This window comes from Electrophorus electricus, chromosome 14 (genome assembly GCF_013358815.1).
Source record: "Electrophorus electricus isolate fEleEle1 chromosome 14, fEleEle1.pri, whole genome shotgun sequence".
Taxonomy (NCBI): domain Eukaryota; kingdom Metazoa; phylum Chordata; class Actinopteri; order Gymnotiformes; family Gymnotidae; genus Electrophorus; species Electrophorus electricus.
The window spans coordinates 2,808,681-2,829,600 of NC_049548.1; the positions used below are offsets into that span (position 1 = coordinate 2,808,681).

A 20,920-nucleotide genomic window follows, 5' to 3' on the forward strand; every position below is an offset into this window, starting at 1 on the left:
TTGTAGTGTTAAGGTTGTGTGGTAACGTTGTAGTGTTAAGGTTGTGTGGTAATGTTGTAGTGTTAAGGTTGTGCGGTAAGGTTGTAGTGTTAAGGTTGTGTGGTAAGGTTGTAGTGTTAAGGTTGTGTGGTAAGGTTGTAGTGGTAAGGTTGCAGCCTGCCCTTACTCGACATGCGTGACGTCTTAGTGAGACATGCGGCAGGCGCTGACGTCGTGAACCGGGTGTTTGACTCGGAAGCTTCGTGTAGTAGGCGAGAGGGAAGAAAATGAACGTCGGCTCCCTGCTCTCAAACACTATTTAAATATCTTAATAGCTAGCGTTGCTGGCGTGTAGCCTATGCACTCACTTCCTAGTAAAAGCCGTAGATCTGGAAACCTTCGTAACCTCGAAGGAAAACGGTCAACGTTGACGCTTCTGTCGAGTCTTCCAGCATTCAGGCTCGCTTCGTTCCCTTCGCAGTGTCGCCTGAATTATGGAAAATGCCAAATCTCCCGAGGAAAAAGGAGCGCCCACACACTACACAAACGGCCTGGTGAACGGATTTCATCCGTCGCAGTCAGGCGCCGGGGGCTGCAATGCTTGCAGTGCAAACGGAGGTGGTGGAGGAGGAGGAGGCGATGACAGTGGCACCAACCGTGGCGGTGGCCATAATGGTATCGAAAATTGCCACCATCTTCATCAGGATGTGCACAGCCATGGCTCGCCTGCCAAACGTTGCAGACTTCGGAGACGAATGGATTCGGGGAAGAAGAACAGACCCCGTAAGTCCTGCACCGTTTCAGTCCACTTGGCCTTTATTTGCTGGTCCCTGTTTTAAACAAAGACAGCGGTATTGTGTGTCTTAATGGTGAGCTGGCTAAATATTTTAAGAGTGGATTAGCTGGACATTTCATATGTGAAACGGTTTGGAGATAATAAATATTTAATACAACAATTGATTGATTACGTTACAATTAAGTATAAATGGTCTTATTTTTGAGGAAGGGTTTGTCGACGTCGACGTCCTCTCAGATCACATATAGACATGGTCTGTTAAGAGAATTTAATAACAGCCGGCAGCCAGGCCTTCCTAAAATTAAACATCAGTTCGAGCTGTTCTGGTCTGTTTCCACTATAATTTAAACGAGCCGTGAGATGTTCAGTTATTGAATTAAGACTAGACTATATATCTTTATCTTAACTAGATTACTGCACTCGGCTGTTCCGGATGTGGTAGCACCAAAAATATGCCAGCTACGTTTTTAAATAGCGCATGCTATTGACCTCCTCCGCTAATTGACTATAAATAAATGTTATTATTATTATTGACATGAAAACCAACACGGTAACATTTCACGGTCATGGTCCGATTAACAGGCTCGATGTTGGTATTTTTGCATTGTGTATAGTGTACCGTCTGTCGCACGGATCTGATTGGACAACTCGGATTCAGGCGATCCGGCAGAACGCGTCTGGTGTGAATGACAGGCGGTTAAACCAATGAGTTGGGAAGACCACTAAACTGGGGGTGGGTTAGACCAGAGAAATGATTGGATAGATGCACAAGACGCTGCAATTGGACTGATGTATGTCGTCTAACACACATGTGCAAATGTTAGTTAATGAGGACATGCGCACGCCATGTCTTCATGCATATGCTGAGGGTATATCAGACACGCTCAGCCTTCCTAATAAGAAGAATTTTGTCTTGCTTTCACATATCTTGCAGCTGACTCTAAAATAATTTTTATAATCTACTCCCTTCAGATTATTTTCGTTTAAAAACAATTGAGTGCTCGCCTGAAATCTGCATGAAGATACATTATGCATACATGCAGTATTGCATAGGCTGTTCCTTTAAGGCCAATGCTCAACAGAATTTCTGTCGATGTACAAATGTTGTCTAATATAGTAAATGGTGTTGCTGTGCATGTATCTATGTTTATTTATTTGTATCTTAAGGAATCATAAAGACAATTGTACATGGTATAAATAAACACAAAGGTGTTTTAATATGGCTGCATAGATGATGCTTACCTTGTTTACATGCTTGTGCGTGTGTGCGCGTCTGTGCCTCTTTTATTATCTTTTGTTCTTACAGCTGTAGAGTACTTTGCTCTCTCTGAGCCTCCTACCGAGGAGTAAATATACCTTTCACCTACACACAAACACACCTCTCAGTCTAGTGTTTCTATTGTAATAAGTTTAAGGTTCCTCATCAGATGCATTCTAAAAAAAAAGTCAGAAGAGATTGCCCACAGCAAACATAAGTGTGGTGACATAACAATCCGTGGTTGGATGTTAGCTAAACAACATGACATTTATTTCAAGACCAAAGGCTGTACTCCAGCTTTGTATTGAATTACATTATATTAACTGAATTTAATATTACAGAGAATGTGAGATTTGGTTAGTCCATTCATACTAATTATTATATATACTTTTTTTTTCTGTTGAAAATGGTCTCTACTATTGACATTGCTCCTACTCTGTCAGCCTGAAGGTTTGTATGTTTTCTCTGGGAACATGAGAGGGTTGTTCTAATGTACCCTTTGAACCCTTATTCTTGGCTACTGCTTTCTGTCTAACTGTGAAATTGTCTTCATATCGCTGTTACAGCAGCAAAGAGAGATATGTCTCACTGGATTATAGCACAGTCCTGATCATTCTTTAATGAACCCTGTTCTTCTGCCCTGATGATTGTTGCTTCCTGTGAAAATCTCTGCCTGTGGTGTTCTGGGCCGGAAAGATCGAAACAGCCAGAGCGTTGGCAGAAATTCAGAGGATTATTGTAATAGCTCATAGTCTATATATTAAATAATAATAACCTTTTCTCCAATCTTAAACATTGCATCTTTATACTCATGCCTGTTCAAAATAAGGGTATTTATGTAAGAACACAGACATGGTATCTGAAGGCTCTTTATGTGCAGAAAACCTTTTTTCATCCAAAAGGATTTGTCATTCATATTGTTAGGCAGCCCACACCCAAGCTAGTGTTACCATAACAACAAAAGGTTTCATCTTTCACAGGTTAATGAGAGTATATAGGTCAGTTAGCTAAAATGATCTCATTTGGTTTATTGTTAATTGTTACTGTGTGTTTTCAACAAGGAAAGGGACTAACGATGTCATGAAGACCTGGAACGAGCATTCTCACTCCATTAAGGAGCGTCAGGCATCCATCTCTAATGGCAGTTTGTTTTGCAGCCTTCCCCTGGTTCGGCATGGACATCGGCGGCACGCTGGTGAAGCTGGTGTACTTCGAGCCCAAGGACATCACGGCAGAGGAGGAGCAAGAGGAGGTGGAGAGCCTGAAGAGCATCCGCCGCTACCTGACATCCAACGTGGCGTACGGCGACGCGGGCATCCGCGACGTCCACCTCGAGCTGCGGAACCTGACCATGTGCGGTCGCACGGGCAACCTGCACTTCATCCGCTTCCCCACGCATGACATGCACAGCTTCATCCAGATGGGCCGCGACAAGAACTTCTCCAGCCTGCACACGACTCTGTGTGCCACTGGGGGCGGGGCCTACAAGTTCGAGGAGGACTTCAGGACGGTGAGTACTGGAAGAGAAGGGTCCACCATGGGTGCACTGGGATTTTTGCATCGTTTCACGGTCACACATAAGCCATAAGTGCAGAAAGCAAAGAGGGCAAATTTAGTACTCTGTGTACTCTCTCTATATATTCACCAGTTTTACCAGTCATGGCGGCAGTATCCTGTCAACACCTCAGCGTGTGCTGTGTTTCGCTCAGATGTGTGTTGTTCATTTGATAAGTTTGGAGAGTTTTTAGACCTAACGATGCTTCAACTGTTCTTCTGTGGGTGCATGCTGCCTTGTAGGTAGCTAATCTGGAGCTGCGGAAGCTGGACGAACTGGACTGTCTGATCCAGGGCCTGCTCTATGTTGACTCAGTTGGTTTCAATGGCCACCCAGAGTGCTACTTTTTCCAGAACCCCTCTGACCCTGAAAACTGTGTCAAGAGACCATGTTGCCTTGACAACCCTTTTCCCATGTTGCTGGTAAACATTGGATCGGGGGTTAGCATCCTGGCAGTCTACTCCAAAGATGACTACAAACGGGTCACGGGTACCAGGTAAGCGACCTCCACTCATGTCCACAGAAACACTAGTGAGCTCACAGCCAGTAACTGCCAGCTTCAACACAGATGTCAAATCTTCACCACTCAAAATGATATGTTGAAGGCTCCTTTTTTTTGGGGGGGGGGGGGGGGGTAGTGACAGTTTCATAGTTTCCACTTTCTACCCACTAGCCGGGTGGATTTCTCCTAACAGGTGATAGATACCACCCTGGGTGGGTGAGGGCTAATGTATGCTTCCTCCGAGATCAAGATATATGAAGCCAGTCCCTGCATCTTAATTGCACATGCAGAATCACTGGGCACCTAAACCGCTTGCAGGACAGCAAGATTTAATTTTGTACATGTGACATAACAAACTTCTGCTACTGGCCAGCTTCAAGAGATGAGAGATGAACTAGGCCATCCAACCCACCTAGACAGCAAGGCAAATTATGCTTTCACAGGCTTTGCCTCCACAGATGGCTGTGGCATCTTGGGAGATCTCGAGTCTGACAGTGGTGTAATTTGGGAAATCCCATTTTTTTAAATTACATTTGCTACATTATAGTAATCATAATTGGACTCTGTAGTGACCCAGAAAATATGATTACAAAAGCAAAGGAAGACATCAGGACGGTGGCTCAGCTTCCATGTGCCTGGGAGTCCATAGCGAAGGGTTGAGTGCTTTCCCAGGGTTAAGGATTAGACAGTAGTGGTTGCTGTCTCAGTTTCATGGTGAACCATATCGCCCACATATCACACAACTCAAGTGATCTGTGGGTGGAGAAACCTAGAAAGGCTGAGTGATGTCATACAGATGAAACATTGGGGGAAGCGTTTGCTGCCTCTGTTTTCTCATGTGGTGACAATGTCCTGTGTATTGTCTCTACAGGATAAGGTCTGGAAATTAAGGGTGGGTGATATGATGGTATGATATTATCGTGATGCATTACCTCATAATCCTACTTAAATTTTCCATTGTTCTCTTCATTCAATGAAAAGCCTGTATTAAATCCTGACTACGGACAAAGAATCTCTCTGGCACGTTTCAGATATGATCCGCCTTCAAAGAGTATCATGCCTCCCACTTGACACAGGTGCTATATATTAGAATAAACTCACCACATGATTCAGTAGTCTTTCCATATACAAATACAACTTCAAATTGACAGCACTATACTCTTTACTTGACACAATGTCTTGAAAATATTATCAAAGCCTTGAAATAGATTAACAATGGTTACATTATCACAATCAACTACATTTGAAACAATGGTCTGATGTCTCAATTCCTCTTGTAAGGCCTCTTGTAACATAACTGTACTCATTTATCACCAAGTGTAGGATCTCTTTCAAAACTACTTATAGGAGGTAAAGAAAAGTTCTCTTTCAAAAACGTATCACTCTGAAAAATACTCCAGTTAGCCTTTATAATTTATTTAACTCTTTGCGCTACTGTGATGTATCTCATTACAAAATACACATTGTCATTAGTTGCAAGTGGAACTTTTCTTTGTAACAATTCACTGCTTTTCATATACTTCTTGTACAAACAGTTCCTCCAGTTCTTGTAATTTTGTTTCAGAATTCTGTTCTTCGTCTCAAATTCTACGAAGCGTTTGAAATTATATTATATACCAAAAGGTATCATTTCTATTATTTTGCCTGGATGAAAACTATTGGGCTGTGAAATGGTATTTCTCTCAGTTAGCTTCCTAAAAATAGATGTGCAAAATGCTGTTGTGTGCCGTGTCGGTAACATGCCGCCCATGTAATTTGCAGTTTGGGAGGTGGAACATTCCTTGGCCTGTGTTGCTTGCTGACTGGCTGCGAGACGTTTGAGGAGGCTTTGGAGATGGCAGCAAAGGGTGACAGTACTAACGTCGACAAGCTGGTGAAGGACATTTACGGCGGAGATTACGAGCGCTTCGGTCTTCAAGGCTCGGCCGTGGCGTCCAGGTGCGAAAGGATCCCTGGGTGCTCATGGCCTTCATGACGCTGCCTTCATAGAGGTGTTATGTCAGAAATGACTGCTTCACAGGAGTTCGTGTTCTCGTTTTTTTGCCCTTTAGTTTTGGTCACATGATGAGCAAGGAGAAACGTGATAGCATCAGTAAGGAGGACTTGGCCAGAGCCACTCTGGTCACCATCACAAACAACATTGGCTCCATCGCCCGCATGTGTGCTGTGAATGAGGTTTGGCACCTTTTCTTCATTCATAACATACGATCCCTTTCACCGCTATGAATCTTATTACTTAAACCATTAAACTTCATGCTTATTATTTAGATCAGATTTTAAGGCATATTATTCATTGAGGCATATACATTGAACCTGGATAGATAGATAGATCCCTTTTATTAATCCCAGAGGGGAATTGACAAATGAGGAATGGAGTTTGGATTCACCTGTGTTCCCTTTGAGTCTCAGGGTTTAACATGAGAGCCATGGTTATGCCACAAGATTCCACTTGAGACTTCATTTTCGTTGTTGATGTGAAGTGTATATGAACCACAAGTACACCTGACACCCCTAAGTCACCAGTACGAGCAGAAAAGCCCTCTGTGTGCTTTCAGCTTCTTTACAGTGTTGCCTTGTGGCATGGAGATCAAGCAGCATTGTACAGGGCTATCAAAGCGCACAGAACAGCAGCAGGAGCCACTGCAGTGCTCCTCCGCCTTCCCGAGCTGCTACTGTTTCTCACTCTCGCTCTTCTTGTGCGGCACAAAGAACACATCTTGTGCGTCGCAGTTTTGCTCTTGGATTGTTACGAAATGGCTTTTGTCACAAATATAAACAAATGGTCTGCCCAGTCCTCCCCGAAGGTACAGGGTTATCTGAGTTCAGTTAGAGTCAATTAAACAACAGTGGATTTAATTTAACACCGGTTTACGTTTTTTTTCCAACCAATTATGTTGTTAGTACCTGCATGCGGAGTGTAGATGTTTCATTATTATTCTTGCTATGGCAGCAACCTTCAACACCACAACAACTCGCAGCCAGATGGCAGTAAAACTTTTTATTTAGTCGCTGTGATGTTTAAAAGCATGTGTGGTAGAGCTCCTTTTTGTCTCTCATTAGTAACTAGGCTACTAGAATATTATAACAGGCTGTCCCTTTTGAATTTCAGAAAATCGAGAGAGTTGTTTTTGTTGGGAATTTCCTGCGAATCAACACGGTGTCGACAAAGCTGCTAGCCTACGCCATGGACTTTTGGTCAAAAGGACAATTGAAAGCGCTATTTTTGGAACATGAAGTAAGTTTTTTTCCTCCTTCAGGGAATGTTCACAAGTAGATTAGCATCTAATTTGACCAAATTAATCAAATTATTGACCAAATTCATCAATGTTTAATTGGTTTCTTGCTGCTATAACACCAGCCTGTGCTGCTGATGACGGTAAGGTATAGAGAGGTGATATACACATACACTGCATTTACAATTTACAAACAAAAACACTCTAATGTCAAAATGAAAACATTTACACAAAGTAATGTAAATTTAAATAAAACTACATTATGTAAAACAAGTGCTTAAACATCCACCCCCATCAAGTCAGTGCTTGACTTCAGGTCAGTAAAATTACAGTATTGGACATGCCATTCTGCTTTGCAAAACTCTGTCAGGTGTTTCAAGTCCAAATTCTCTAATGGATTGAGCTGTGGGCTTTGACTCGGCCACTCCAGAACATTCAGCTTGTTGTCTTTAAACCATTTCTGTGGTCCTTTTGCTATATACTTCAGCTCATTATCTTGCTGGAATATAACCCAATCCTCTGTCGGGTTTCCCTGTGTTTCTGTGTTCATTTTACCCCCTACCTTCACAAGCCTTCAGGAGCAAACTGCTGAGAAGCTGCCACCACCATGTTTCATGGTGGTAATGGCGTATTTGTGGTGATGTGCAGTGTTTGGTGTCCGCCAAACATAGAGGCTTGTCTGATGGCCTAAAAGCTCTGTTTGGCCTCATCAGACCAAAGAACCCTTTTCTGGTTGACCTTGGAGTCTTCTACGTGCCTTTGGGCAACTAGTAGATGAGATTTAAAATTTCTTTCTTCAGCAGCAGCTTTCTTTCCCATAAAGCTTTGGCTGGTGAAGAACCCAGACAAGAGTTGTCGTATAAAAATTTTCTCCCATTTCAGCTGCTGTAGCGTCTATGTCCTTCAGAGTAGTCGTAGGTGTCTTGGTGGCTTACCTCACTAGTCTCCTTCTTGCATGGTCACTCAGTTTGTGAGAACGATCTCTCCTGGAAGATTCACACGTTTCATATTCCTTCCGTTCTTAATGATAGGTTTATTCAAATTCCATAGGATGATCAGTGACTTGGAAGTTTTTTTGTATCCATCCCCTGATTTCTACATTTCAACAACCTTTTCTCAGAGGTTTTTTTTTTTTTTTTTTTTTTTGTCTTGTCTTCATGATGTATTTGTAGCCAGGAATACTGATTAACCAATCACTGGACCTTTCAGACAGAGGTGTCTTTATACTGCAATAGCTTAAATCACATTCACTGCACTAATGTGATCTCCATTCCACTAACTGTGAGACTACGAGCACCAGTTACCTGGGCCTCAGTTAAATTAGGTCAGTCACTTTAATGGGGTGAATATTTATGCAATGATTACTTCTTATACATTATATATATTTTTAATTAATTGACATTACTTTGTAGAAATCTGTTTTCACTTGGACATTAAAGATTTTTTTCTTGTCTAAAAAGCCAAAATGTATTTACCATGATCCCATATTATATGGACCAATATTATATGGAATTATATGGACCATGCTGCTGTGTGCAGGGTTATTTTGGGGCTGTTGGTGCTTTCCTAAAGCTATTGAAGATGACCGAAGACCTCTGAGGCGTTTAAGGGACTTGGAAACTGTCCACCCAAAAGCTGCTTTGAGATATCAGGAAAACCTCCTCCCATAAGAAGGAAGAGATGCACCGATTGTGTCAGATGTTTAGGATGACGCCCACATCCTCCTTCCCTGCTCGCAAGCGTAATGCCAGCCTGATCATGATACATGAAATGGGTTTGGAGATTCGTGTGTATTTGCCACTAATAAGGAAGCCTCTCGAGGTACAGTCTACTGTAAAACCAAAACATTTGTGATCGTAGACCATGTCCTACAAGCCAAATTCTACTGATTTTTAGACTTAATGTCATATTTCTCCAAGTCAGTTTTTGTGTAGTGTGTTTTAAATGAATGGCCTGGAACATGACTTAGAAGTATAAGATTCAGTCTGGTATACAGAATTGTCTCTGTTCTAAGTCAGGGCTCTAATGTATTATCTGTTATTAATATGCAAAAAATATCCTTTGTGACTATGTAGGAAAAAAAAAGGTTTCTGTGAGATTTTGGCCGGTTTTCGTCTGTTTTTTTTTAAAAAGCCCAATAAGTAAAATTCATACATGAGACTTAACATCACTGGAGTTGCTCCCAGTTTACACATTGTGAAAACCACATGGCCAAACATTTGAATACCAGTTAACCCATCATATGCAACGATGAAGGTGATTCCAACACTAAAATGTAAGCATTACTATTACCACCCAGTACCCACAATACCCTTCACACTTAGCTCAGCACTGTGGTCATGAGACATGGACTTCACCCTCATCTTACAGTACAGGGAAAAGTCTCAATGTTTTATTTATTGGGCTTTAAAACTTAACTTTGGAAAATGACGCTTCATAAATCAGAAACGGCTTGTACAGTTTACAGTATTAGTCAATACAAGTTGAACAGATGGAGAGACCTGTATCTCTTTATTAATTTATTTTTTTCTCTTTGCCCTATTTCTCTGTGGGTGTGGGTTGTGGGAGGCGAGTCCATCATCTGCCAAATATTAGTGTGTTAACCCAAATTGAGACTTTGAGACCAGGTTGGGGACCAAGCTTTCAGTATTTACTGAACTACAGTTAATTGGATTGTTCGACTAATATTAGAGTGCTGATTCATTTCTTGTGAGGTAGATGGTATGCATCAGTTCTGGTAGTGTCCCATGGTCTGAATAATGAGCCATTCGCTGAATGAGCCACTCCGCTCACACGACCATTTCCTTTTTACCTTTGAGATGGACTTACACTGTAACATATGTTTTGTTTTTTTATTTGATTATATATTTAATCCATATTTTGCAGATTGTATCATTTTATTGATTTATATTTGTGGCATTACATTCTATCTGTGGTATCGTAGCTTCACTTGAACCTGCAGATGGAGCCTGTAAATGTGTCTCCTGCCTTGTCTTCTGTTTTTTCCTACAAATGCCTTCATGGTCATTTTGTCACGTCTCATGTACTACTCTGAGAGAAGCCCGGCATCATGTCCCTTTAAAACAACAACGTCTACTTTTTTACGTTCTTTCTTCAAAGCCACATACAGAGAGGAGAGTAGGCCTCTGCCAGTCTGGACATGTCCCTGCATACTCCTGCCTGCGAGTTTTGAAACTGTGAGGTGTGTGTTAAGGGTGGAGAATCCCATCTAACTGAAGGGGAGGAGTTGAGCCTGTTGATCTGGAAGAGATTACAGGCCAGGGTAAACATGCCCTGCAAGTAGGACACTGAAAAATCCAGAAAATGTGGAATTTCCAGTCATTAAGACATTGGGTTCTTGAACCTAATGTCCTTCCCAGGACTGTCTCCATTTCAGAATTAGCCCAGAATGTGGTGAAACTTTAAAACTACCTCCCTGTGTGTGCAGAATTTTAACACTGCATTGCTGGTCTATGCGTTTTTACCCATCTGACTTGATGTACTGACTTGGTGTTTTAGGCAAATTTACAGCTGGAAATCAAACTATTCATTGTGAATTTAGTCACTAGGAATATTCTAATATGAGAGCAAATTCCTTTTGGAAATAATTAGAGGTTCCTTTACCTGTAGTTCATCAGCAGCTGTCATCAATCACATGGTTATTTCTATTAAAAATCTTTCATACTGTGTTATGCGTATGCTCTCAGACCTGTATCATATTGAAAGCACTTGGGTTCCACACGCGGTTTGATGCCACTTGGACACAAGTGCTCCCTGTCACATATGGGGTCTTGTAACCACGCGTGATGCGTGATTTCCCTCTTCATGCTACTGTTTCCAGCTTCTCAGGCTTCGGAATTGCCTTATGCAGTCGGTCACCCTTTTGACTCGAGTACCTGCATGTGCACAGTGGCAGAGTCTAGCGCCACTCTGAGCCACTACTGCAACTCTCGTGTGCGACGGCGTGCCTTTCGCTGACGAAGACCAGACTTTTGACCTGTATGTTTCATTATGTTCTCATGTTACACCCGGAAGTCACCGATATTGCTAAAAAAAAAACAACAAAACAAAAAAAACCCTGTTGGTTCTGAAACATGCTGAATTAAACTGGTCTGTTTGTATTTGTTTTTCTGTTGTTTTGGATTGTTTTTTTGAATGCATGTGTTGGTGCATACTGTCCTCAGCTCTGAGCCACTGCAGACAATAATTACTGCAATAAGACTAACCAGTGTGGGACAAGTAAAGACACTCCAGGCCTCCCCATTAATGTTGAATATGTGCTTTCTGCCAGGTCCCTGTCTGCTTACTGCATGAATGCTGGGTAGCAGCATTCTGTGCTCAACAACGCTCTCTTTCATTCATTTATTTATTTATTTTTTTCCTTTTTGTTAATCAAAGAGTCTGATTTATGTTTTTTCTGATCGGCCAGTTTAGTTATACCTTATGCATGTTCGCTTACCACACTTGAAAGATTCTTACATTAAATGTTCTCTCAGCCTGCACTTGTTTTTAATAATACACTTTCATCATTTGCATTACTAGTCATGAATGTCATATTAATCATGTGTGTTCATGTGCTTGGCCTCAGATGTGTTCCATGTTTAGCCAGATTTGAGTTCCGCCACTAACAGGATGTTACTGTACAGTATTGTCATTCCAGCACTGTGCTGACAGTATCACTACAGCAATGTGTTTTGTGTTTACATGCTGTAAAGGTCCGTGACTTATTTATGTCCTGATTGGAATGATGAGCTCATTCCAGCCTGCTCTGAAAATCATGACAACCTTTTTTTCCCCTCTGTTGTCAATAAATCTTGTGAATACATATTAAATGTGATTAATTATGCAAACTGTGATTTGTGATTTTGTGTGTGTGTGTGTGTGAGAGAGAGAGAGAGAGAGAGAGAGAGAGAGAGAGAGAGTGAGAGAGTATGAGGGAAAAAAAAACAAACGTGGTTGCTCCCAACAATGTGTGTATGTATTTTTATGTATATACCTATTTATGAAAATATATACATAAAAAGACCTCCTTTTGAGTCACTACCCAGCAAAGATATTACTGTGTGGACTAGGGTGCCGTGAGTAACTAAGACAAATGGATCAATTCATTCAATACTGTCGTGTCTCAAATTTCACAAATGTCCAAAATGTTTCAAAGTTTGCTCGTGTCCATAAATTTAAATAAGTTCAAGCCTTTTTCTTTATTAAAACGTTATAACTTGAATTACATTTAATACAGTTTTATTGTTCTTGTGCACGGTACATCAACAAACGACAAGCGATGAAGACGCACTAGACTCAGGAGACCCCTGCATGCATAGTGCATAATTACCTTCGACGTGTTTGGGGAGGGGAAAATAACCTCCGAAAGCTCATTGGTTCCGCACCAAGCACGCACGGTGAAGCGCAATGGTCAGGATGTTCTCGGGACTGAAAAGTTGGCCACGGGGAAAACTTTGGATGGTGCTAAAAAAATGTTGCATCCGCAGATTCAGTACCATGTAACAAAACACCATTTATTAATTTTAGGTAAGTTACTGTAGGTGCACAGACGGACGCGTCTGGCACACCTCGATTACGAATACGCGGACCAGAAGGATACATTTGGAAATGGTAAGTATACAGTCTTTTCTTGTTATAAAAATATATTGTAAAACTAAAGCTTGCGCAATCCGGGAGCAAAATGTTATTATGAATACAAAAATAGATGTACACATAAATAAATACTTTACAGTAAACTTTGTGGCCTGTTTGTCCATGCAACTTACTTCATATCATATTTTGGCAACTATTTTAAACGTTTTTAAATACATGTTTTAGTTCATGATCAAACTAAATCATGTGAATACATTATGTATTATATACGCGGAAAAACGATGCGTTATTTTTAAGAGCAATTAATTTCACTTTCAGTAATACTATTATTTATTTAATTGATTAATTTTTTTTGGCAGTAGTTACATTTTTGAACCCCAATCTCCCAAAAGAAAGTTAAACGCGTTTTACTTTTAAAGTGAATAATAGTCTAGGCAACGCTATATAATGTGTGTGGAGGGAGGAATTTCGTTTGTATAGACGTATAAGTTACCATAGCAATTTATTGCACATCCTTCATGTGGTCATATTCAAGACAGTTACATTCTTTACAAGTGATCTGGCAAAAAAGGTTGGCACTGCTTAAAATCGAGTGTCCATAAAACAGATATGCACATTTAAATGTGAAATGATCACATTGAAAAAAAGAGGAATTTTAAAAGTCTTTTAAAAGCTATTCACTTCATCTGGATAAAACAAACTGCCAGAGATATACTTCCACAAAGGTATGCAAAGGTATACAAAAAAAAGGCTTGCAAAGTCTGCTCACAGGCAGGCTATACAGATGGCCAACAAGAAATAACACAGAAAGGCAGCACAGAGGTTTTTAAAAATTTAAAAATCAAAAGGTAATTTAATAAAACTGAGGGTTAAAAAAAATAATTCAGGGCAACATATAAACAAACTGTAAACCTACTAGTTTAGTCTTCAGAAAATTACTGCTTTCTATTGAGGGAAGCTGAGACAATCTGTTGTCTGCTAAACTCTGCCCTTTATCCACAAGGACAACATTTTTTAACTGATTATCAATGTGTTTGCTTCTGTATGTTGGAGGTGGAAGGAGGGCAGTCAGTAATGAGCAACCCATGTTTTTCTAGGAAAAGCATTTTTACGCATGCCTCAGCTTTTCTCAGTGTAGCTGTAGGGGTCAGCCTGCAACTGAGTTAACATGGACCCTGTGCCCTTAAACACTTCACCTTTCACACATTCTCAAAAAGCATGCCGCCACCCCCACTCACACATGCTCAGAGGATGTCCCATCACCCCCACGCTAAGCCTCCTTGTTAGGCATGCCGCAATGGCTGTTAACGCTTCTCGCTGATCTCCTTATTTATGTCTGCTTGTTCGCTGGGATGCATCATTTTGCGCTGCAGCAGGGCAACTGTCCGGGCCCAACATCCACCCCAAGGGACTCCATGACCGGTGGAAGCAGGGTGTGAAGAGTGTGTGCGTGTGTGTGTGTGTGTGGGCACGAGCATTTGGGACGCGTTGCTGAGCCCAAAAAAGCAACAGGGGGAGGCCGCGGCGCCCATGGCTTGGGAAAAGAAGAAGAAGAAGGCTGGAGTGCTCCCTCCAGACGGCGGCTGGGGGTGGATGATTGTGGCCGGCTGCTTTGTGGTCACTGTCTGCAGCCGTGCCGTGACGAGGTAGGTCTTGCTGGGCCGTGCACCTCACTCTGTTTGGTGGCTCCTTTATTGGGTTGTTTTCATAACCCCGTCTAGGTTCTCTCTTTTCATTTTTGACTTTCTAATTCAGTGCAGTCAACAACAATGTAAATGCTGAGAAATTTAGGAAGGAAGCTTTCTGTTAAATTCATAAACTCCGGGTTTGTTATTTCGTTATTAATCATAGGGCATACTATTGCATTATTATCCATACTATGAATTATTCAATAACAGTGAAATATTTATATAAAAGTGCTGTAGTTACAAGAGTGAGGATTGAGAGCCTGGACTCACCAATAGGTCTCTGGCGTCTACAGGGTTAAAGTCGACTGCTTGTTTGTCATGTAGTAAGATGATGTTTAAAACTGAGACATATTCCATGTAGAGGCCATGCAGAGTCAAGTGAAAACAGGTATCCAGTGTTTCATGCCACGGATCTCCCAGTTCAGGTTACATTTGACACACTGGTAAACAACTTGGCAAATCTACAAACAGGGAGCCAATGTATGTGACCAGACTGTCAAGGGCAGTAGTCCAGTGTCCACCAAGATTACTAAGAATGTTTTCACTTGACGGAAAGGTGAAATTGGGTGAAATTAATGATTGTTTCCTGACTGCAATATTTTTTATCAGGACTTTATCTGCTATGTAAATATTATAGTCCAGCTTGTGAAAGTTCTAGAAGGATGGAGAGAGTGGCTTGATTCTGCCAAAGAAAATTGCTTGCATTGTCCCCACAGAACTGCCACTTGTTGAGACAAGAGAGGCTGAGAAGTGTCAGGGTGTATGGTTAGCTCACACAGCACGCAGCCTCTAACTTTTTGAAACCAAGGTGCCCCTAAGCGAATATCGTCTGACCAGGACTCCCGTGAACCTTTCACGACTCCTGCAGAGAAACATGGCCATAAGCTGCCTACATTCAGCAAGGGCCAGAACTCTCCTTCAAGGTGAATGAGCAGCCTGAGGTGTCTGTGTGGGATGTAAGGAGGGCTTTACTAATTTACTGCAGGTTATTTCGTGTCGCATATGTTTGTGGGTGTGGTTCAGGCCCCGATGAGCTAGCTGAACCCTTTAACCCTAATCTGGCTGGCTCCAAGCAGCAGGGCATTCAAAGTGTTCCGTTTGATTAGGACTCGGGGACAGATATCTCTCCCTCCGATGGCCTCTCGCCGGTATTGTGCGTGTGTTCTGTGGCCAGTGATTGGGTATGCGGGAGTCATTGGCTATCGCTTTCCCTCCAAGTGCTTTGACCCTGGTCCCCTGCCTGGTGCTTTCTCCGTGTTTGTTCAGGTGCAGGCAGACATGCGCCTCATTACCCTTCCTCAGCCCAAAACGCCTCGCAAGCCTGGGCCGATCTTAGCTTCCTGTTGTCCGGTTAATCAGCAATAACGGCCGAGTGCCGGGGTTACACTGTCTCCTCTCATCCACTAAACACAGATGATCAGTGACCAGTGCTTACTGCACGTCATGTTTCTCCGCGCACGCAAGTACTGCACGCGCAGCACTGGATCTGAACACATGCTTTTGAGTCGTGTCATTCATGATGTTGGATTTGTAATGATAAATGGGTTGTTGTTTTTTTGTCTTTCCCAGATGCATCTCTATCTTCTTTGTGGAATTTCAAATGCATTTTGCACGTGATTATTCTGGAACAGCATGGATCCATTCATTAGTAGACTGCACCACCATGCTTTGTGGTACGTGATCATTTGGGTCTCATTTTACTGAACCTTCTGACTCCGACAGCAAATGCGATCGTGTATGTAGAAGTGCGTTTTCTTGATCCGAAAAGAAGCAGCCATTTGTTGACACTTCTTGGTAAATCTTGATCTAGGCTTATGTGTTACTCCCTGACATACTGTTCACCACATCCAAGCTGTACATGTGTGTTCCTTTTTTATGGTTGCTATGGTTTTTATGGTCCATTACATTTTTGCTGACCTCCCATATATTTTGACCTATGCACACCACTGGTTTTTATTTTGGTAACATGCGTAGTTTTGCCAGAGAGGCAGAGACTTTCCGGTTAAGTAAGACTCCGCAGAGCCTGCAGGAGGTGTGACCCCCCCCAACCTATTAAAAGTCAGCAACACACAGCGAACATCTTGAGTGCACATGCCAGTGTCACAACAATTTGCCCTGAAGCAGCTGCCTGTTTGTTTTTGTTCTGTTCGCTGCTGTGCGCTATCACGATAGCGAGCGTTATTAGGGAAGGTCCTGTGAAGGACTATGCGACTCAGAAAAAGCCATTTATGGGCTGTGTCTACTAGCCAATGAAAATAAAATGGGAAAAACTCAGGACTTCAGAAATGTTGCTGATATTACATAAAGCCTTGCAATACTGGTGAACTAGCTGACGTATTAACTCTCTTATCGCACGACTGATAGCAAGGCTTCAGCTGGCCAGAACACCAGCGTTCAAAGAACATATCCAGCATATGACTTTTAAAAAAAGAAATATTAGTCACTAATGAATAAGTCCATTTAAAATCACTTTAAAGGTAACCATTCTCAACTGTAATTAAAAATCAATGTTTATTTTGATGTTGACATTTTAGATTAATTTAAGATTATTTTAGATTTATTCCCCAGTTTTTTAAGTCTTATTTTAAATGTGGTGTTTGGATGGCAGCTCCGCTGGGCAGCCTCATCGGGAATCACCTGTCATGCCGCGTGGCTGTGATACTGGGAGGATTTCTGGCCTCTATCGGTTTGGTGCTTAGCTCCTTCGCCACTAGTCTGGAGTACCTCTACCTCAGTCTGGGGGTCTTAACCGGTATGGCAACACGCATAAACTATCCTCATCACTCTCAGCAAAGTCATAGAAAAGAACATTTGCAAGAAATTTTTGAAAATGTTTTATGCATTTGCCTTTTAAACAGGGGTTTGATGTTACTAAAAGGAGTGCTTATTGTTTTGTTCTTCACAGGGCTCGGTTTTGCCCTCTGTTACACACCGGCCATCGCTATGGTAGGAGTTTACTTCTGCGAGAGAAAGGCTTTGGCGTACGGCATCGCCATGTCCGGCAGTGGCATCGGGACGTTCGTTCTGGCCCCCGTCGTGCAGCTGCTGATCGAACACTACTCGTGGCGGGGAGCCCTCCTCATCTTGGGGGGCCTGGTTTCAAACCTGTGCGTGTGTGGTGCTCTCTTGCGCCCCATCGCTTTGAGGGAGAGGGAGGCCTACCCGCTACCTGTGAACTCTGAATGCGGGTGTGGCGCCAGCCCCCAGGGGGCTGTCGGGCCCGAGCTGGAGAGACCACCACAGCCGGGCGAGCAGCGCTGTCTGCAGCCCTTGCAGGAGTACCAGTTCCTGCTCATGCCCAACTTCCTGGCCCTGGCTGGCTCTTTCCTGTTCCTGGCCAGTGGCTGCAGCCTGCCGTTCGTGTACCTGGTGCCCTACGCACTGGACGTGGGTGTCAGCCATCACCACGCGGCCTTCCTCATGTCCATACTGGGGGTCATCGACATTGTCGGCAACGTCACGTTCGGCTGGCTCACCGACAGGAGGTAGGCTACTAACAGGCTAAGCCTAGATTTATAATCGCAAAGGTTTAGCTGAAGTATATTTTGTTCCCATAACCCATCATGTCCCTTTTCTACAGTTACCGTTTTCTTTAACTCACCAAAAACAAAGGCTTAAGAAGTGCATTAAAAAAGGTTTTCTTTTAGCGTTAGTTTCTCCGGTCAATTCGAAGAATTTCAGGCCTCAGACTGACAGTATGGAGATGTGAACTAAGCAGGTATTCAGAGCAGTGTCTTCCTTTTCCTGTCCTACCCAGGTGCCTGAAACAGTACAGGAGCGTGTGCTACATGTTCGCCGTGGGGATGGAAGGCCTCTGCTGCTTCCTCGTCCCTCTCCTGCGGACATTCGCCCTGCTGGTGCCTTTCTCCGTGCTCTACGGCTACTTCGACGGCGCCTACGTTGCCCTAATACCCGTAGTGACGTCCGATGTGGTGGGAACGAGATACCTCTCCTCCGCCCTTGGGGTGGTGTACTTCCTGCACGCGTTTCCGTACCTGGTCAGCCCTCCGATCGGAGGTGAGCATTGCAGGGTGTGGAGATGCGCCTCTATTTTCTTCCAGGCTTGATCTAGAATAAGGTTAAAGTCTTAATGCGTTGCCTGTTAAGTCCTGCAGTAGATGCACAATGCCAAATTAGATAAGGTGAAGTAATGGACTGAAATCAGTTCCCTCTGCTGCTGTGTCACTGGCAAATTAGTGGCACCTCAGGAAACAAAATTAGGAGACTCATCAATCGCCAGGCTGTCTGAGCCCGTATCGCCAGGCCGTCTGAACCCGTATCGCCAGGCCGTCTGAGCCCGTATCGCCAGGCCGTCTGAGCCGTATCGCCAGGCCGTCTGAGCCCGTATCGCCAGGCCGTCTGAACCCGTATCGCCAGGCCGTCTGAGCCGTATCGCCAGGCCGTCTGAGCCCGTATCGCCAGGCCGTCTGAGCCCGTATCGCCAGGCCGTCTGAGCCCGTATCGCCAGGCCGTCTGAGCCCGTATCGCCAGGCCGTCTGAGCCGTATCGCCAGGCCGTCTGAACCCGTATCGCCAGGCCGTCTGAGCCGTATCGCCAGGCCGTCTGAGCCGTATCGCCAGGCCGTCTGAGCCGTATCGCCAGGCCGTCTGAGCCGTATCGCCAGGCCGTCTGAGCCTGTTTGCCTTGTCTGTACACTAACACTTGTTTTTTTCTGTTTCTTGCTCAGGCTGGTTGGTGGACACCACAGGCACCTACACTGCCACCTTCCTCCTCAGTGGCTTCGCCTTGCTCTCTAGTGCCCTCCTGTTGGCCACAGTCACCGCCGTGCGTCATTGCCAAGCAATTCCGAGGAATAGGCCAGGCAAGGACCGCACACGGGAAAAGTGTGAAGCCCAACAGCCAGACTTTATGACCACTAATAAGGACCTATTGATTAGAAATCCAGCCACCTTATAGCATCGGACCTGTCCTTTGTATTTTCTGGATTTATTCCTTTTTTGTGTGAAAAATCAGGTATTTGATCTGGTTTAACATGGTCTTATAGCATCACCAAAACACTTTAAAGTCATGTTTGCTATTGTGCCTCTTTCTAGCTATCTGTCCAAAAGCACTTCATTCCTAAGATATGAATGAAACCTCAAAACAGAAATACCGAGTTAGTGTTGGTGCTTATTGCTCAGTATGAGTATGCTGTTAAATGTTGTGTGTGTGTGTGTGTGTGTGTGTGTGTGTGTGTGTGTGTGTGTGTGTGTGTGTGTGTGTGTGTGTGTGTGTGTGTGTGGTGTTGCTTTAATCTGCAGAATTGTGCAGGATTTATTTGTGTCAGTGGAATAAAGTCAGTCTTAAGACAAGAGGCATTTTATACCAATACAACACCACTTAACCGCCAGAAGAGGGCGGTGTTTGCTAATGAAAGTTTATGTTTGCGCGTTTCGACGGATTTTTTTATATTGCCATGCCATATTTTACTGCAAGATGATAAAGTACCTCACACCAGCAATATGATTTTTGTTAACAGCACCTGTAGTTTCCCTATTTGTCATTTTTCATGAAAGAAGTTTAAAAGGTATATTACAGTAAATATGCCATATGTAATAAAATTCAATTGTTCTTTAATATTGACTGTTTAGCAGACCTTTGCATAGAACTGAGACTGAATCATTGCAAATGAACTTTAAATATATATTTTAAATAAAGCACACAGTACCTTTATGACTGTCTGTATTTAGACATCAATCAATTAAAAAAAACCAAACAAAAGTGGTTTAAAAAAAATAACAATCACCATCACACTATACATTTGGTTTGCAAATTGAACAATGCCTTACAATCTTGCATGTCAGTTTCAAGACTACACAACACCGTCAACATGGACCCAAAATTAAATCGTTTGATCATACCTTTTAAAAACACACACACATTCAAATATCAATAATTTTTGCACATTATGTCCATAAGAGTGCAAAATAATATACCGAGAGACTACTTGTATAGTTATATACGTGTATAGTTATAGTCTTTTAACTTTTCTTTGACATGAAACAATCCATTGGGGACTTGGGAATCTTCTGTCTGCTGTCTCTGTTTATTAAGTACAGTACAGTCAGTATTTTGGTTTATATACATTTCAGGCACACAGTTCTGAGAAATGTGACAACAAAGATGTTTTATCCCGAGGCATAATTAACAATAAAGTATTATTAAAAACAGAAAAGTAGCCACATACGTTGACGGTAACACTCCCAAAATGCCAGCGAACCTCAGGCCACTCTCATTTTGGTGCATGTTTTCGACATGAGCCCTCAGGTTGATAATGCTGTTATGGTGGGCAAACTATAGCTTGTACACAACTT

General features: G+C 42.8%; 2 protein-coding genes across 5 annotated transcripts; both read left to right on the forward strand.

Annotated features, from left to right (window-relative positions):
• The first annotated feature begins 210 nt into the window (after nt 1–210).
• On the forward strand, nt 211–12,169 carry pank1b (pantothenate kinase 1b). The gene is made up of 7 exons (XM_027013468.2): nt 211–762; nt 3,191–3,543; nt 3,831–4,084; nt 5,852–6,028; nt 6,142–6,265; nt 7,200–7,325; nt 8,863–12,169. The coding sequence occupies exons 1-7, from the start codon at nt 474–476 to the stop codon at nt 8,920–8,922; spliced, it is 1,383 nt and encodes a 460-aa protein (XP_026869269.1). The 5' UTR covers nt 211–473; the 3' UTR covers nt 8,923–12,169.
• Nucleotides 12,170–12,741: 572 nt separating this feature from the next.
• Nucleotides 12,742–19,537, forward strand: slc16a12b (solute carrier family 16 member 12b). Of its 4 annotated transcripts, none has more exons than XM_027013497.2 (7): nt 12,742–12,936; nt 14,292–14,564; nt 16,176–16,279; nt 17,215–17,358; nt 17,512–18,091; nt 18,364–18,623; nt 19,294–19,537. In XM_027013497.2, exons 2-7 carry the CDS (start codon nt 14,449–14,451, stop codon nt 19,521–19,523), a joined length of 1,434 nt encoding a protein of 477 aa, XP_026869298.2. In that variant the 5' UTR covers nt 12,742–12,936; nt 14,292–14,448; the 3' UTR covers nt 19,524–19,537. The 4 variants fall into 4 exon arrangements, with proteins under 4 accessions (XP_026869298.2, XP_026869300.2, XP_026869299.2 ...); XM_027013499.2 differs by having other exon boundaries at nt 14,295–14,564; XM_027013498.2 differs by lacking the exon at nt 12,742–12,936 and having other exon boundaries at nt 14,207–14,564.
• Nucleotides 19,538–20,920: the final 1,383 nt, after the last annotated feature.

Coding starts and splice junctions, on each gene's coding strand:
- pank1b (XM_027013468.2), top strand. CDS start 474: ATGGAAAATGCCAAATCTCCCGAGGAAAAAGGAGCGCCCACACACTAC. Junction 3,544..3,830: donor TCGAGGAGGACTTCAGGACG/GTGAGTACTGGA, acceptor GCTGCCTTGTAG/GTAGCTAATCTGGAGCTGCG. Junction 7,326..8,862: donor CGCTATTTTTGGAACATGAA/GTAAGTTTTTTT, acceptor TGCTGTGTGCAG/GGTTATTTTGGGGCTGTTGG.
- slc16a12b (XM_027013497.2), top strand. CDS start 14,449: ATGGCTTGGGAAAAGAAGAAGAAGAAGGCTGGAGTGCTCCCTCCAGAC. Junction 18,092..18,363: donor GGCTGGCTCACCGACAGGAG/GTAGGCTACTAA, acceptor TGTCCTACCCAG/GTGCCTGAAACAGTACAGGA. Junction 18,624..19,293: donor GGTCAGCCCTCCGATCGGAG/GTGAGCATTGCA, acceptor TTTCTTGCTCAG/GCTGGTTGGTGGACACCACA.